The 15,889-nt window shown below is 35.7% G+C and overlaps 1 protein-coding gene across 2 annotated transcripts; it reads left to right on the top strand.

Annotated features, from left to right (window-relative positions):
• Positions 1 to 1,163: 1,163 nt before the first annotated feature.
• On the top strand, positions 1,164 to 13,128 carry mapre1b (microtubule-associated protein, RP/EB family, member 1b). Of its 2 annotated transcripts, XM_056449161.1 has the most exons (8): positions 1,164 to 1,230; positions 3,088 to 3,211; positions 6,318 to 6,463; positions 6,767 to 6,965; positions 7,211 to 7,258; positions 9,279 to 9,385; positions 9,474 to 9,626; positions 12,205 to 13,128. In XM_056449161.1, the coding sequence occupies exons 2-8, from the start codon at positions 3,091 to 3,093 to the stop codon at positions 12,253 to 12,255; spliced, it is 825 nt and encodes a 274-aa protein (XP_056305136.1). In that variant the 5' UTR covers positions 1,164 to 1,230; positions 3,088 to 3,090; the 3' UTR covers positions 12,256 to 13,128. The 2 variants fall into 2 exon arrangements, with proteins under 2 accessions (XP_056305136.1, XP_056305137.1); XM_056449162.1 differs by lacking the exon at positions 7,211 to 7,258.
• Positions 13,129 to 15,889: the final 2,761 nt, after the last annotated feature.

Raw genomic sequence — 15,889 nt, 5'->3', positions numbered from 1 at the left:
TTACACACATCATTGTATAATGTATCTGCTGCAGTGTGCTGTCTTTGCACACAAGACGACATATTCACTGGCTTTAGTTTATATTTAAATGTATTCATTTTGAGTATCCTTATTATTTACAACAATATTTTGTATTTTTTCCCTTAAATTATCAAGTTAGACATTCTGTTCAGACTTATTTTTTGGTCCTCGTTTTAAAAAATCTATTGGTGAAAGAGCTTTTATGTTTAAGGGTCCATTAGACTGGAATAATTTACCTGCTAACATTCGATCCATTACATCATTTAAGGTGCTTAAGCAAACGTTGTTATCATGTTTTACTTTGGATTGTACTTGTTTTTCCTAAGGTTGTTGTTATTTATGTGGTGATTTCACTGATCTGTATAGTATATATATTTTTTACTATGTCTATATACGTATTTATGTATGTAAACCACTCCCCCCCTCCCCTGTTTTTTTTGATGTTGTGTAAGTTATGTTTTGTTTTTTCCTTCTGGTGTTATTATGTGATTGATTAATTGTGGGACCCACTTGAAAATGAGATGGTACATCTCAAGGGGTTTATCCCAATGAATAAATCAAATTATATTCAGATATTTCAGAATATATGATTGATTGATTGATTGATTGATTGATTGATTGATTTGATTGATTTGATTAATTGAATCCATGATATCTTTAGAGCTATCAGTTGTCAAAAAATTATATATTTCAAAATTCAAAACACAGAATAAATGCCTAAATTGCTAGAAACTAATTTACATAAACGGATTTCCTACAAATATATATTTTTAGATATTTAAAAAATAAATAAATAAAAATAAATAAATATAAATAATAATAATAATAATAATAATAATAATAATAATAATAATAATAATATATATATATATATATATATATATATATATATAGAGAGAGAGAGAGAGAGAGAGAGAGAGAGAGAGAGAGAGAGAGAGAGAGAGATTTAATTCTTTATAAACCATTTTTAATTCCAAATAATATATCCTTAGATCTCCTTCCTCATTTTTTGCAAGGTTTTTACAGGGTTTTTGACATATTTTGGTATAACGTTTTGAAGGATAAGCATAAGCAACGAATAGGAAAGACTCTTAATTTGCTCTGTATTTTGCACAATACGTTCCCTGCGTAGCTCTACGTGATGACGTTAAGCGGCCAAAGAACAAACCGACGCATGATCTGAGAGAAAGAGGCGCCGGCGAACAAGAGGTAAAACTCGTCTGAGACGTTTTCAAATACCGTTACACATTTACCACTTCTTAGTTTATGTCCTATGTAGACGACATAGAGACGCGGGTTATGTTATGACATTGTTGTTAAAGCGTAATAAACACATCGAAGACGGTCTGTTTTAAACGAGTGCGCTGAAATGAACGGTTAGCCCCGGCCGCTAACGGAAGCTGATGCTGCTGCTGATGTTTTATGGGACAAAAGAATTTGCTGGGCTTGTCTTATATTTCGTCGGTCCTGAGGTAGACGAGGCCTGCCTTTGTTGCTCGAATAAATGCGTACATCTATTTTAGCCTCGTTGTCGTAGTAATTATCAGCAAATACGCATGTTTAAGGGCTCTAGAGAGGAAGGCGAGGCCTGAATGAGGAGCAGCTGAGGCGCTGTATGACTCAGGGCTGTGTCTCAAATCCTAGCGAGCTGCCTACCAAGAAAGCGTTTAGAGCGTCGTATGCGCTTTCAAATTAAACGTGCGTAGTTTTAACAAAATAAAAATGTCTAAATAGGGTAACCTGTCATGTTTTAAAACAGCTAGAAGGACTGTCATGAACGTACTATTAAACGTCGTCTTCAGCATCTTCTCAGCTGTCTTTAGACTCTGCCATTAGGACGCATTACGCTACCCAGTATGTTAGGTTGAACTAGAAGAACAGTGGTTTCTACATAGTGGTAATTGTCTTAGATAACAGTATGTTTGTTGAATGAAGAGTTTTTTAAAGCAAGAATTTATGTGTTTGGTTTATGGAGGGAATACAGAAATCTTGAGGTCAAATCTGAGGTTAAACATTCATGGTACACACCCTTATGAGACACCCATGTGATCAAATACATAATACTGCATTGATTCATTGCTGTGCTTATGTTTCTTTATACACTGTCAAAGTTAATGCATGCTTATTAAAAACCTTTTGTAGTAAAATTGAGATTTTGACTGAATATTTATTTTAGAATATTATAATATATGACACTGGATCACAAAAACACGAATTAGTTTCAAATTTGATCATGAAACCGAGAGATAAAGTTGGTTTTATATCCGCACATTTAGACATTCTCCTTCATAATGTAATTTCAGAAAAGCATTATTTGCTAATTCTTAATAGGAAAATCTTATTAGTAGCCAATGACTATCAAGCACAATATTGTTCACAGTGAATTAAAAAGTGCTAATGTTGTTTTGAAGTAGTACTTGCATGCTAATTCAGACCGAATATTTAAAGTAGCATAGGGGCTAAACAATATAGGGGCTGTTAAATGAATGAATGTGCGAATATAAATCTTAACTTTACCTCAATAACCGAGAGTTAGACTTGAATAAAGGAGCTTTCCATCGATGTTTGGTTGGTTGAGATGAGACAGTATTTGGGAAACATAAAAATATTAGACAATCTGAAATCAGAAGGTTAAAAATAATTGGAAAAGTCTATAAATAATTATACAGTATGATGTTTGACATATATTTGAAAATAAAACTGGGGGGGGAAAAGAATAAAAAATATTGAGAAAATTACCAAAATATGTCCACAATAAAGTTCTCAGAAATGCACATTACTAACCAATTTTTTTAATATATATTTATGTTAGGGAATTTACAAAATATCTTCATAGAACATGTTTTTTTTACTTAATACTCTAATGATTTTGTCTTAAAATAGAAAAACTTTCATTTTAACCCATACAATGCTTTTTTTGTCTGTAGCCGGACATATACTAGTGCAACTTAAGACTGGTTTTGTGGTCCAGGGTCACATGTTACATTGATCTGTATTAAATTACACCCCAGCACTATGAGTCTGCTTCGGCCTATGGTTACTCATGATGTCTCAATTTCATTTCAGGACATGGCTGTGAACGTATATTCCACCTCAGTGACTAGCGACAATCTGAGTCGTCATGACATGCTTGCGTGGATCAATGAGTCTCTACAGATGAACTTTACCAAGATTGAGCTTTTATGTTCAGGTGAGTTGTCTGGAGGAGTTAAATTCATTTAGGTTTACTTCATAAGGAAATTTATTTTTAACGATAATAACTAATAAGCCTAAAAATAAACCATTGAAGTTCAGAGGTCTTTAGTAGTATTGTGTTTGTTGAAACCTACTTTAATTTTCTTTCATGTTCTAAAAGAATTGTTTTAATTGTAAAAACTACATTACTTATACATTACAGTAGTGATGTTCAGAGGATGCCAGAAGAGCTGTGGAGGCAACAGACACTCCCATAATGCACTGTAAATGAAGTTATCGAGTCTGTAACGATATACTCTCAAATGATTTAAGTGTTTGTGTATATTTTTGAAAGGAACTTTTGGTTTATAGTTTATTATTTTGTTCAAATTTTTTAATGATTGATTGTGATTTGCAGTGCGTCAAGGGATTGTCTTTCTTTGACTAAAGTAAGGGCCTTAAATGAGTTAAGAATTGTGAAATCCATTAATAAAAACAGAACTAGTTGTATAAACTAGAATGTTGCTTAAAATAGTGCTGTACTGTGAATGAACATTTGTGCCACTCTGTTTGTTCAAATCAAAGTTTGCTACTGTTTAGCTGGTTAATTTTGTTTATTTCTCATGATGCTTTAAGACTTATGGAAAAAGGAGAACCTCATATGTAACAACCTGTAACAACAACAATGGTGGATTACAGATTTGTAATATTTGATTTGTGTTCAAGGCGCTGCCAGGTTCATTAGCCCATTTACAACAAAATCTGCTAATGCTGTATCAATAAGATGACCAACGGCGATGCATTAACAGTTCAGATTTGAGCCTGAAATGTTTGCATGTAAAAAAAATTTAACCTCCCGTTTTTGTCAATCATGTTTACACACGGTCTCTGAAACCTTTGTCAGTCATAAAAAAGTTCAGGTTATGGTACAAGCGAAAACCAAAATCCAGAATGCTGTCACTTAGGCTTGGGTGATATCCAAATTTTGATACCGTCCATCCTCCTCCCTATTTTACCTCGGTATCCGGTATTACCGTGCATAATAACAAAATTATGATGTAAGGCGCAGACAGCATCACCAAACTGTTGGCTTGTGCCTAAACCATTCAGAAACTGAATACCGTATATGCGACCTTAGGTCTGCGGTCACCTGTTTGTCTTGTTCGTATTAGAGATCTGCGCGGGACGCTCTCTCTCATTCACACACACACACACACATAGACAGAACCAAACAAACGACGCACAGCATCATGCTCTCTCTCATTCACACACATACACATATAGACGCACCAAACAAGCGACACACAGCATCAAGCTCTCTCTCATTCACACACACACTGACACACATATAAACAGCATCCACGCGATGCGAGCATGCTCGGGAGCGATATTGTTAGACCGCCCACTCCCATTCAAATTACACCAGAGTTACCGACTGCTCCCACGATTTATTTGGAAATTTATTCCCGCACCGCAAGAAATCTGGTCAGGTCCCACGGCTCCCATGGCACAGCAGCGGGAATGCAGACCTCTAGTTCGTATTTACCATGTCTTCCTTCTCATTCGGTCGAAACCTGAAATACTGCCAAACTGCAGAGGTTGTGTTCTTTTTTGAGACCAGGTCACTTGATGCACGACTCGCCAACTTACCTTAACTCTCTCTCTCACTCCTCCACACTGTCCTGTGATGACAATCACGCATGCGTATTTTTAGGCATTAAATAAATAATATTTAATACTTGTCTCCTATATAAGTGCATTGTTTTTTTATGACGTTATAACGGTATTGAAATTGACACCGTTGCTATTTTTAGATCCCGCGGTATACCATATTACCGCCTAAGCCTAATGTCACTTGGAGCACAAAGCACTTTTTGACAAACAAAGTGCGTGTTATAAAGACAGAATGTGGCGTTGACAGTAATCTGTTATGTGGCTGCAGCATCACAAACAAGGTATCCAAATGCCACGGATTTTCTTAAACTTTGAATTTTCGGGATAATCCCGGCTCTGCTCTTTATTGATGTGAACTCTTTTTCCTCTTTGTGCAGTGGATTGGATGAACACAATATTTCTTCTCTTTTGTTTTTTGAAGAAGAGAAAGAACAAAGCATTACTGCTTGATTTGACTCCTAATTTTTTTGTGATGTATACATAAATTTTTTTATTCATTTTCATTAGTTTAGTCCTTAATTTATCAGGAGTTTGCACAGTGGAATGAACTGCCAACTGCACGAAACACGAAACGATTTTTCTCAAAAAATATATTTCTAAAGGGGCCGTTTACTTGAAATTTTCCCCGGATGTTGGTAACATCCCAAAAAAATCCATATATGCAAAGAAAACAATTCTAATTAATTTACAAATTAAGCTATGCATAATAAAATGAAATGACACAGGGAAAAAGTATTGAACACATGATGAAAGGGAGCTGTAGAAAGGCAGTGAAAGCCCAGACAGCAGCTGAAATCTCTCAGTAGTTCTTCAGCAACCCTCTGCTCTTCCTTGGTGTAAATAAACATTAGCTGCTTTAATCCAACATCTACATTAGCAGGATGATGAAGATGAAATCAGCACATTTCAGCAAGACAATGATCAAAACACAGCAAAAGAAACTCTCAAATGCTTTCAGAGAAAGTAAATCAAGCTGTAGAAAAAATCACAACCTTTTATATAAAGTAATAAATGTGTTCCAGTAGTTTGGTACTTTCTACTTGTGTCATTTCATTGTTATTACACATAACTATTTTTTCAAAAAATAAATTTTGTGTTTTATTTTTTTGTTTTTGTATTGTTTGGGTTCCCAGGAAAAAACATAACGTGTTCAATACTTATTTTCCCCGCTGTACATATAATCCCCCCCCCCCCCGACATATTCATCAGACTTTGTGCAAGGTTACTTTGTGTGATGTATTTTTTGGTTTTGAAGATGAAAAACCATTATGAAAATTTTGCACTTTAGTGTCCAAAGACCTTTACACATATCAGACATTTTTAATCCATCACAGTGTCCTGTTAATAAAAACAAATGATGAAAAAATAATTTTCAGTTCCTGTTAATAGAAAAATTATGATGTCTTTTAATTGATCAGCTGTTTGTAATCTATAATCTTTCCCTATAGGTGCAGCCTACTGCCAGTTCATGGACATGCTGTTCCCAGGCTGCATACCTTTGAAGAAAGTTAAATTTGGTGCAAAGTTAGAGCATGAATACATTCACAATTTTAAGATATTGCAAGCTGCCTTTAAGAAGATGGGAGTTGATAAAGTGAGTTGCATAACTTTTTTTGTCCTTGTGTTTGTCTATACATGCAGTGTCTGGCTAGGTTGAGTATAACAGAAGTTTATCCATACAATTGTGTTTCTTTAAAATAAAATATTATTTTTGAACATAAGAGAGAATAAATCTTGCACTTTACAACAGTGTTGTCAAAAAAAGAGAAGATTTTGATATTTGTCTAACTGGGCAAGTAACCCAATTCTTCATATACGGTTGTATTCTTCTGTTTATGCTTTTTTAAATATCTATGGTAAACCCATGTTATTTATATTTGGATGTTTTCTCCATCAGATTATCCCAGTTGACAAATTGGTGAAGGGCAAATTTCAAGACAATTTTGAGTATGTTCAGTGGTTTAAGAAGTTCTTTGACGCCAACTATGATGGAAAAGAGTATGACCCAGTGGAGGCGCGACAGGGCCAGGACACCATGCCAGTCCCAAACCCCTCCATGTCTGCCCTCAGTAAGCCCAAGAAGATCATGAATGCAGGTTGGTCACTTTGAACTCATTTTATACACCTCAGTTTTATTCCTAGCATATTGTCTACATCAGCCAATAAAATGCACATGCACAATATAAACATTTTGCTTCCTTGTTTTGTTGATTTCCATTAGGCATTGTGTTATTTTCATTTTCAGTTTAATTCCTTTATTAGGCATATTTAGAGACTTGATCATTCTGTTTTTGCTCTTGTTTTGAATTGTCAAAAATGTCTGTTCATTGGTGTACTGCAGTCCATCAGTCTCCCCCTGTTAAGACAAGCAAACCAGCAGTTGAAATCGGTATGAAGCTGTGTGATGGGCTTTAGGGCTTTAATATGTCTTGAGTGTCTGTAGGGGATTCGGATGTTGGAACACTTTGAATCTCTTGTCTGCTTTTTAGTTAATGGAACAGTTTCAGTCAGAACAGTCTGGCCATGTTTCTTCAGTGTTCATGTTGCTTCAGTGTGATGGCTGAGTGTGAGTTTTTGTGGGAACAACATGCTAATCCGTGGTTGGATTTCTGACACGACTAACTGTAAATCATCTTCCACTGTCAATAAACGTGAACCATAGCCTTCTTGCTTTTGATATTCATACATACAGAAAATGCTGCTTTGCAAAGTCAAGTTTGCAGAGCCCTGACAGTGTGGTTGAGTTGAGCAGTGAGTATGTTTACATGGGCAACAATACTTTAATACGATTTTTAATTGAGGTAGTTGAAGTAGGTTTTATATTCACACAATCTTACTTAATTTATTTAATATAATTAAACAAAAACATTTTTTGCAAATTCTAAAAAGCGAAATCACAATAGCAGCCAGTGACTATCAAAGTACAACATTGTTCACAGTCAAATAAATAGTGCTAATGTTGTTTTAGAGTCATATTTACATGTGATGTTAGACTGAATATTCAAAGTATCGTGGTAATGAATGTGTGAATATAAAACCAACTTTACCTCAATCGATTTTAATATGATTTAGACAATACTCTGATTAAGAACAGCAATTAAAAAAAATTAGTTAACTTAATCCGACTAAAGTCACAGAAATCAAACTAGACAGAAATGGAATTAAGACATGTGGAGTATGCATATATTAGAAGCATTATTGGAGTAATTCCTGCAATCAAACTATTACTGTCATGTAGGTCTTATTGCCGCATTTTGCGACAAGATCCACACACACGGCTGTCAGTAAAGGACCGCAAACACACATCGTGAAATGCAGAAGTTTTGCGGTATTAAATTCTATTAAAACAACACTCTTCCACCAGTCCTTACACTATTACTCACGTCCAATACCCCAGTTTGTCACGGGGCATGAATAAAATGTTCATTAAAACTGCCAAACTGCAGTTAAAGTCAAAAAATTAAAGATGAAACATCCAAAATTACACGAGACTGCAGGAAGCGTGGATAACCTGGTGACGCAACATTCAAAAAGCACTTCACATAAACACTTTTAATTATATTGCTGTCTTATTCAGATTAAGGTAAATAACTAGATTACTGATGTCCATGTAAACATAGTCAGTAGTGTCTTCAAATAAAGTGAAAGATCTAGAAGAGCATTCTGCTGATTTGATCCAGAAGGGCACTTTTTTTTGTCAGACTGCTCACCGGTTGTACTTTCATTCATGGTCATTAATTTAAAAAAGCACCCGCTCCGTTTTATTTGTATATATTTTAGTCAAACGCATTAACTTTACAGGTGTCTGATACTTAGCTGTGGAATTAATGTTAATCAGATTCACTTTAGTTAACGAATAAAAATCATTATCATAATTTACTCAAGTGCACGCCTCAAATTCCCCACAGAAGACAATGAGAGGTGTCGGCTAAGAAATACACCAACATGCAACATGATTACTGTAGTTTGTTGATTTTGTTGGATCAGACTAAATTGACAGTTCAAATAATTTTTAATTATGACATTAAATGACTAGACTGAAACTGTTCAATGAAGGGTAAACGTGATGAGGCTGGTGTGATTGTAGACTGTTGGTTGTAATAAAATGCTAGTAGACAGGTGTAAAGTCAGCAAGAAATCATGTTTAAAACCTAATTTACTTCCAAAATCAGATTTATACTAAATAGCATGATGCTTGACATCACCATGACAGAAAGGATGATTTCTTGCTGATTTTATTGCCGGCTTTCTACCTTACAGTTTAAAAATAATAATTTTAACACTCATTTTTTAAGATCAGATCCTGTAAAGTTCTGCTATATGGTTAGAACTTTATTAACAACTGAAGTTCCCTATATATTTCACACTCAGTTGTCAGTCTCTTACTAGTGATTGCTTGTTCCCAACAGCACCACAGAGGGCAGCCGTTGCCAAGGTAACACCCAAGATGGTGCCTGGCTCTGCACGGAGACCTGGTGCTGGTGGCGATGAGGAAAGAGCAGAGCTAATTCAAGAGGTTTGTTACACCGTATACACTCTCACATCATTCTTTTTCTGTGTTAGGTCATATTTCACAACTAAAATGCATGTGTGGTGACTTTCAGTTAAACATCTTGAAATCTACGATCCAAGATATGGAGAAGGAGCGGGACTTTTACTTTGGAAAACTGAGGAACATTGAGCTGATCTGTCAAGAGAAGGAGGGTGAGGGAGACCCCACCCTGCAGAGGATTGTGGATATTCTCTATGCCACAGATGTAAGTATAACATGTCACAGTCATAGTAATGAATCTTACATGAAACTGATTCCCTTGTATAAGCATGCCTTAAACATACCAAAGCCATGATTTATTTCATGAGTGAGCATCTTATCAGGACAAACTCTGAGATGCTGTTTTACAATATCATCTCACACAGAATCTCATTCAAAATCTGACCATTTGTGAGTCTGATTGTTATCTGACAAATGATTCAGTGCCAACACACTAAATAAAGATGTAAAAAATCTGTACCTGTTCAAAAGGACACAGTCATATAATTCTGTAGCCCACGACCGGTTGCCCATTTAATCCGTGCAGTGTTTAGCCTGGTCAGTACCTAGAGAGGAGACTACCTGGGAAAACTTGACCAGCAGTGGGAGTTGTATGGACCACTATCAACAATAAGAATAAGAAAAGAATAAGAATCCCTGTCGTTCGTCTGAAATATTAAACCAAGGTACTGACTATCTGTGGCTGTTAAAAATCCTAGTAAAAAAATTTCTTGTAAAGAGTTGGGATGTGACCCTGGCGTCCTTGCCAAAAGCCCTCCATTGGCCTTTACTTATGGCTGTTGTAGTGTGAGGGCAGTAGCTTGTGTGCCCTGTGGTACTATTTTATTTCACAGAATTTCTGCATTATATTCTGTGACAATGGTGATATCTACACTCCTGAAGAGTGATGTGAATTGTATTTTTTACCATGTGTTAATTTGCCTGAGTTTTGCCATGCTAAATATTAAATTCCAATCAGAAATGCATGAAACTGAATTTGATCTGACAGTGGGAGCAAGGCTTTAGTCAGTAGGTGAGCTTCCATCACCCTGTGTTAATGTGCATTTTGAAGTATCACATGAGAAACCGGTGATAAAAGTGCCATCACTTGTTTTGTTTATTGTTGGTTACTAGGTTACCAATACTACAATCAGCTGCTTTAACAACTTGATGGAAACGCACCTAATTTGCATTTGTCTTTTTTGGGTTTTTGCTTCACGTTTAGATGGGAACCCAGCAATTGATATGACATTTTTGTAGATATTTGGCATCTCATATGACAGTTTGTCTGCAATATGACTTGATTAGTTAAGGGGCCTGTCATCAGTATAACACTCTTCAAATATAATACACTTATTCTACACATTTTTACTGGTTTCCTAGTCTGCCAAAAAGTTAATTCCTTAAAAAGTGCAAATCCACATTTGGCTGTAAAGCTGACTCTGTAATCATCTGTAAATTTCAAGCACCTGATTTTACATACCAGCGTTTACTAAACAGCCATAATTCACTGTACTGTCGCTATACAAAAAAAATCACTGGCATTTTTATTGTTGTGAGCCTAAAATTGAAGATATTCATTCTGCGATTTGACAGCTGTTTGCCACATTTAAGAACATGTTTTTACTTGTAAAACCTGTATAAAGTACTCGTATAAAGATGAATAGAACTCATTTTGTAGTTGTGGGTTTATTAGTCATGCTGAATCATTAAAAGCAGTTACATCCTCTGCTCTGATTGATTTCCTATGTCTCTTTGTGGGATATTTTCAGTGCCTTCGCAGGAAATTTACTATTGATCACAGAACCGTGCTTCTCTTACAAGATATGCATTAGGGCTGAGCAATTTGGCCTGAAATCAAAGTCTTGATTAACTGAACATTTTAACTCTTATTACAATTAATAAGCGATTATTTTATTTATTTATTTATTTTTTTTGCCCTAATAGTTCACTGACAAGTTTTGTACAGTAAATATGCTCACATATTACAAGTGAGAGATTTTTCAATGAAGGCATTACTTGATTTTAAAATAATTGAAGAAAGCACACTATTTACTGTTTATGATTATTTCTTGAACAACAATGTTGAACATTTGGAATTAAAACACATTGTCTGAAACCAACAGTCACTTTTGGAAACAAAATAATTATTTTCAATGTTTTTCATATTAAAAGTAGAAAATAAGCAGTGTGTCTTCTAAATAAAATAACTCTTGGATATCCTGTAAATAATATTTTAATCAGTGCATTTCTTGCATCTTCTGTAAACAAATATTTGAATAATGTAAATAATCATTTTAATGTAATGAAAAATATGCCCTCTCAAGGCAACTCTAGTGCAGCTTTCATTCATCATCAATGTAGTGCAAACGTGCGACGTGTAGTTACATTTTTTGAGAGGTGCACGGATATGTGACCGTGCAAAGCCTGTGCCAGACCACACCAAATGCAGTAGGGAAAGTAATTGAAAAAAACTGACCTTAAAAAATTTGATTGATTAGGGTTTCTGAGTGAAGATTTCAATTAATTGCCCAGCCCTAATATGCATGACAGTTGTAGCTTTTGCTGACTGATGTTGCAGATACACATCATATTCTTATTCAGTTACTGAATTAGTAAACATTGAGAATTTAGACACTGTTCAGCTTTGAGGGATGTTAATAACATATTCACATAATCATTTTACGCCAAAATACAGTCTAGAAGAAAATATTCATGAAACAAGTTTTAAATGACAAGGCTTGTGTTATCAGATGACTCACTCTCTCTATCTGTCTCTGTTTGTCTTATTCGCTCTCTCTCAGGAGGGGTTTGTCATACCAGACGCTGAGTCAGAGGACCAGGAGGAGTTCTAATGGTCGTGTTTCGCTGCAGTTTTACCCTCCTCTCACACCCTCCATTCCTGCCCTGTCCACACAGTCACTTACCTCCCCTATCCACACATTGCGTTACGCGTTTGGACTTTTCCGAACAAACTCCATATCGAGTTTCATCGCATCTGCTAAAGCATGCATAGACACACATCATGCTGTTTTTAAAGCCCTCAGACCTCTGGCTGCCACGATACTTCTGTTCCGCTCCCAAGGAAAGGGAGCGTTTCATCTCTTGTAATATATAACTTTGCTTTCCTCTTTCAGCAACTTCAGACACCTGCAAATGTATTTATCTAATTTTTAAATGTCTCCGAACACATCGTCTGTAGTGATTTCTAGTGCCGTCTCTCCCCTCACTGCTGTGGTACATATCTGTGATCACGTCTTATTTGTACGTTACTGACACAAAAACTGAGGGACGGAATGACAAAACGTGTGTTAAGTTCATCGCCAAACCCCTCTCACCTCCTAGTTTCCACTCATGGTTTTGGTGGTTGCTTTGGCGTAAGGCAGGTAGCAGTCACCACCACTCCAGTCTATCCTCAGTGACTGTGCCTTATACAGACTGTCTGGAGGGAGTGGACCCAGTCTGATGTTTGTCTTTTCTTTGTTTTATGGATGTAGTTGAGCGTCGTTTTTCAAGTCGACGCATGTACTAACACTCAGTCGTGCTCTTTGGTCTGCAGAATGCATAGTTTTGTAGAACCACAGCAAGGTTGCGCAGGTAAAAAATATTTTATTATAATTTTATTTTCGTTTTAAAGAATTATCTGTATGAACTACGTTGGTGGACTCGAGGCCAAAATTTGAGTTGACAAGACAAACACTGCCCGTTTTCTACCTGTTTTTACTGCCTTATATTTAATGCGTTTTTCTATCCCTTCATCCGCATTGTCTCTACTGGCAAATGTTTGTAATTCAAGTTAACGTTGAGAGTTTTTTCTTTAGTTTCTTTTGTAATTAAGTTCAGAAGTAGTAGCAGCAGCAGCAGAATATTGTCAGACCCAAATCAACACAAGTACACAAGATAAAAATGTGAGTTATTTAAAAGAAAATATTGCACTCTTTGAAATCCATTCCCCAAATAGCCATGTCAAGCTGACGTTATTAAAGCAAAACACTAAAAATATCAACTAAAGGATGACTTTTAGATGAAATCTTTACTTGTTGAGTTTTGAATTTGATGCCCTGTGTTTGATCGCTCACTTCATTTGTCGATTTTAGGAGATTGGTGAAAAGATTTTGATTCGGGATCACTGTGCCAACTTTCTCTGATGTGTAGCTTCATTGTTTTCATCTGCACTGGTCATTCTCTATTGCTATGAATTTTTCTGTGTAGTTCTCAATGTTGCGTTTGATGTACGTCAATAGCACATGCAAAACCGGCAATCAGAGTTTCATTGGTGCTATTAAATACCTTGACCCTTAAGAACCTGCCTGTTTGTGCTAGAAAGCCTCTTTTGTTGGTTGTTTTGGGTTCATTGGATTAGAAACACTGCTGCACTCGAGTGGATATAACAGTGCTGGATCTGTTCTAAATAGGAGACAATAAGAAAACAAGTGACACTCGCATCTCTGAGTTTGCATTATTATTATTTTGTTTTTTTGGACAAAAAGTTCATTGTGATTTCACATAAGCCGGACTGCTAAATATTGGCATGAGGTGGATACAAATAAAAATGTGGAAGGAAGTAGTTTGGAAGCAGGTAATGTCTGTGAAATGCAGTGATTCACCCTTCCTTCCTGTCTTTCAATGCTCTGTGGCCTTTTAGAACAATCTGTAGCGAAGGTACTCAGTACATTGTGGGCCCCCGCGCCACGACCAAACTGTCTCTCTCCCTGTTTTTATGTACTTGCAGGCTGTTAAAGAGTTCCACATTTTTAACTGAAGTCCATTTCTTACAATAAAACTATTTACATGTCTTTCTGTTGGTGTCTTTTCTAGTGATGAGGAATGGCGCACTGATTACGTAAAGTCTTGTTTTTAGAATTGTTTTGAACTGTGCCCGTTTGTTTTCATTATGTTGGCTTGAGAAAGCCAACATACTGTAATAATACATAAACTTATTCTTCTGTCTTCTTAGACTATTTTAAGAACGCATCTCCTCCTAGACCGTTCATACTACAACCACCAAACTAACCACAAATCTCCAAACTATACTGAATTAAGTTGCTATATCTTTTCCATCCCATCCGATTTACAGTTTTCCGAAAACTGACCCGAAAAATTTGGAAAAGTCCCATTGACTTAACATTGGACCAAACTTTATGACCTCATAACTTTGCACCAGACTGTCATACAGACTTAAGGTTGGGCTCATTTAACTTAGACTACCAATCTGTCAATCACTGATGACCTTTCAACTTACAAGCCACACCCTAGAAACTTTCCCATAGACTTCCATTGTAAAAAAACGGCCATTGACTTTACATTGGACATACTAACAACATACTAATTCATTCTGACAACATACTAATCCATACTAAAAACATACTAATCATACTAGAAACATACTAACAATATAGCACTCCATACTAACAATATAATAATTCATACTAGAAACATACTAATCACACTAGAAACATACTAACAATATATTAATTCATACTAGAAACATACTAACAATATACCACTCCATACTAACAATATAAATTCATACTAGAAACATACTAACAATATACCACTCCATACTAGCAATATATTAATTCATACTAGAAACATACTAATCATATTAGCAACATGTTAATTCATAGTGTAAACATACTAGCAAGATGCTAATTCATACTAAATTCATGCTAACAACATGCTAGTTTATACTAGAAACATGCTAGCAACATGCTAATTCAGACTAGAACAGTACTAATTTATGTTAGCAACTGCTTAGCGACAACTCAGAACACCCTAGCAAGGCCTTAGCAACTATTCAGAACACCCTGTCAACCACCTCGCAAGAAACATGCCAGTCCATGTTCTGTGATATGCTGTAATAAATTTGAACGTCATTGTTTTTCTTAATGCTTACCATGTATATGTAGACATTACATGAAACATTACGTCATGAAAATGTACTTGAAAGTTCTGCAAAAGTCTTGGAATTTTAGTAGTAAAAATGTGTAGGAACCCTGTAAAACAGTTAAACCTTTGCAAACATTAACAAGTCTCAAAGGAGACCTAATGTGCAAAAATCACTTTTATAAGGGGTTTAAACCATTGTGTAGGAAAAGTGTGTGAATATAGCCATCCTATTTATATAATAAATTCTATTTTTATATTCACACTTGATAAAACAGTATGGAGAAATAATTTGATTGACAAACTCATATTGTACATGCCATCGGAGGGGTAAAGACCCGCCCATTAATGACGCTCTCTTTCTCATTAGCATGAACAATCCTGAGTGAGAAGCATTAGATCTGCTAAAGATGATGTCTGCGACTAACTCTGAGTTCAGACTGCATGATTTTAGCCCTGATTTTGACTCGCCTACAGGTTTTGTGAAATGCCTGAAATCACAGGCAAATCGGTGCTCATTCACATGATTAACAATCACACAGTGTGAAACTTCACATACACACTCTAGAAACATCGAGGACTTTATTTTACATTTTGTAAAAA

Source organism: Danio aesculapii, chromosome 23, assembly GCF_903798145.1.
Source record: "Danio aesculapii chromosome 23, fDanAes4.1, whole genome shotgun sequence".
Classification (NCBI taxonomy): domain Eukaryota; kingdom Metazoa; phylum Chordata; class Actinopteri; order Cypriniformes; family Danionidae; genus Danio; species Danio aesculapii.
Note: the sequence above shows the minus strand (reverse complement) of the source record. Positions and strands in the feature narration are given on the sequence as shown.

Coding starts and splice junctions, on each gene's coding strand:
- mapre1b (XM_056449161.1), top strand. CDS start 3,091: ATGGCTGTGAACGTATATTCCACCTCAGTGACTAGCGACAATCTGAGT. Junction 6,966..7,210: donor CAAGAAGATCATGAATGCAG/GTTGGTCACTTT, acceptor GGTGTACTGCAG/TCCATCAGTCTCCCCCTGTT. Junction 9,627..12,204: donor ATATTCTCTATGCCACAGAT/GTAAGTATAACA, acceptor GCTCTCTCTCAG/GAGGGGTTTGTCATACCAGA.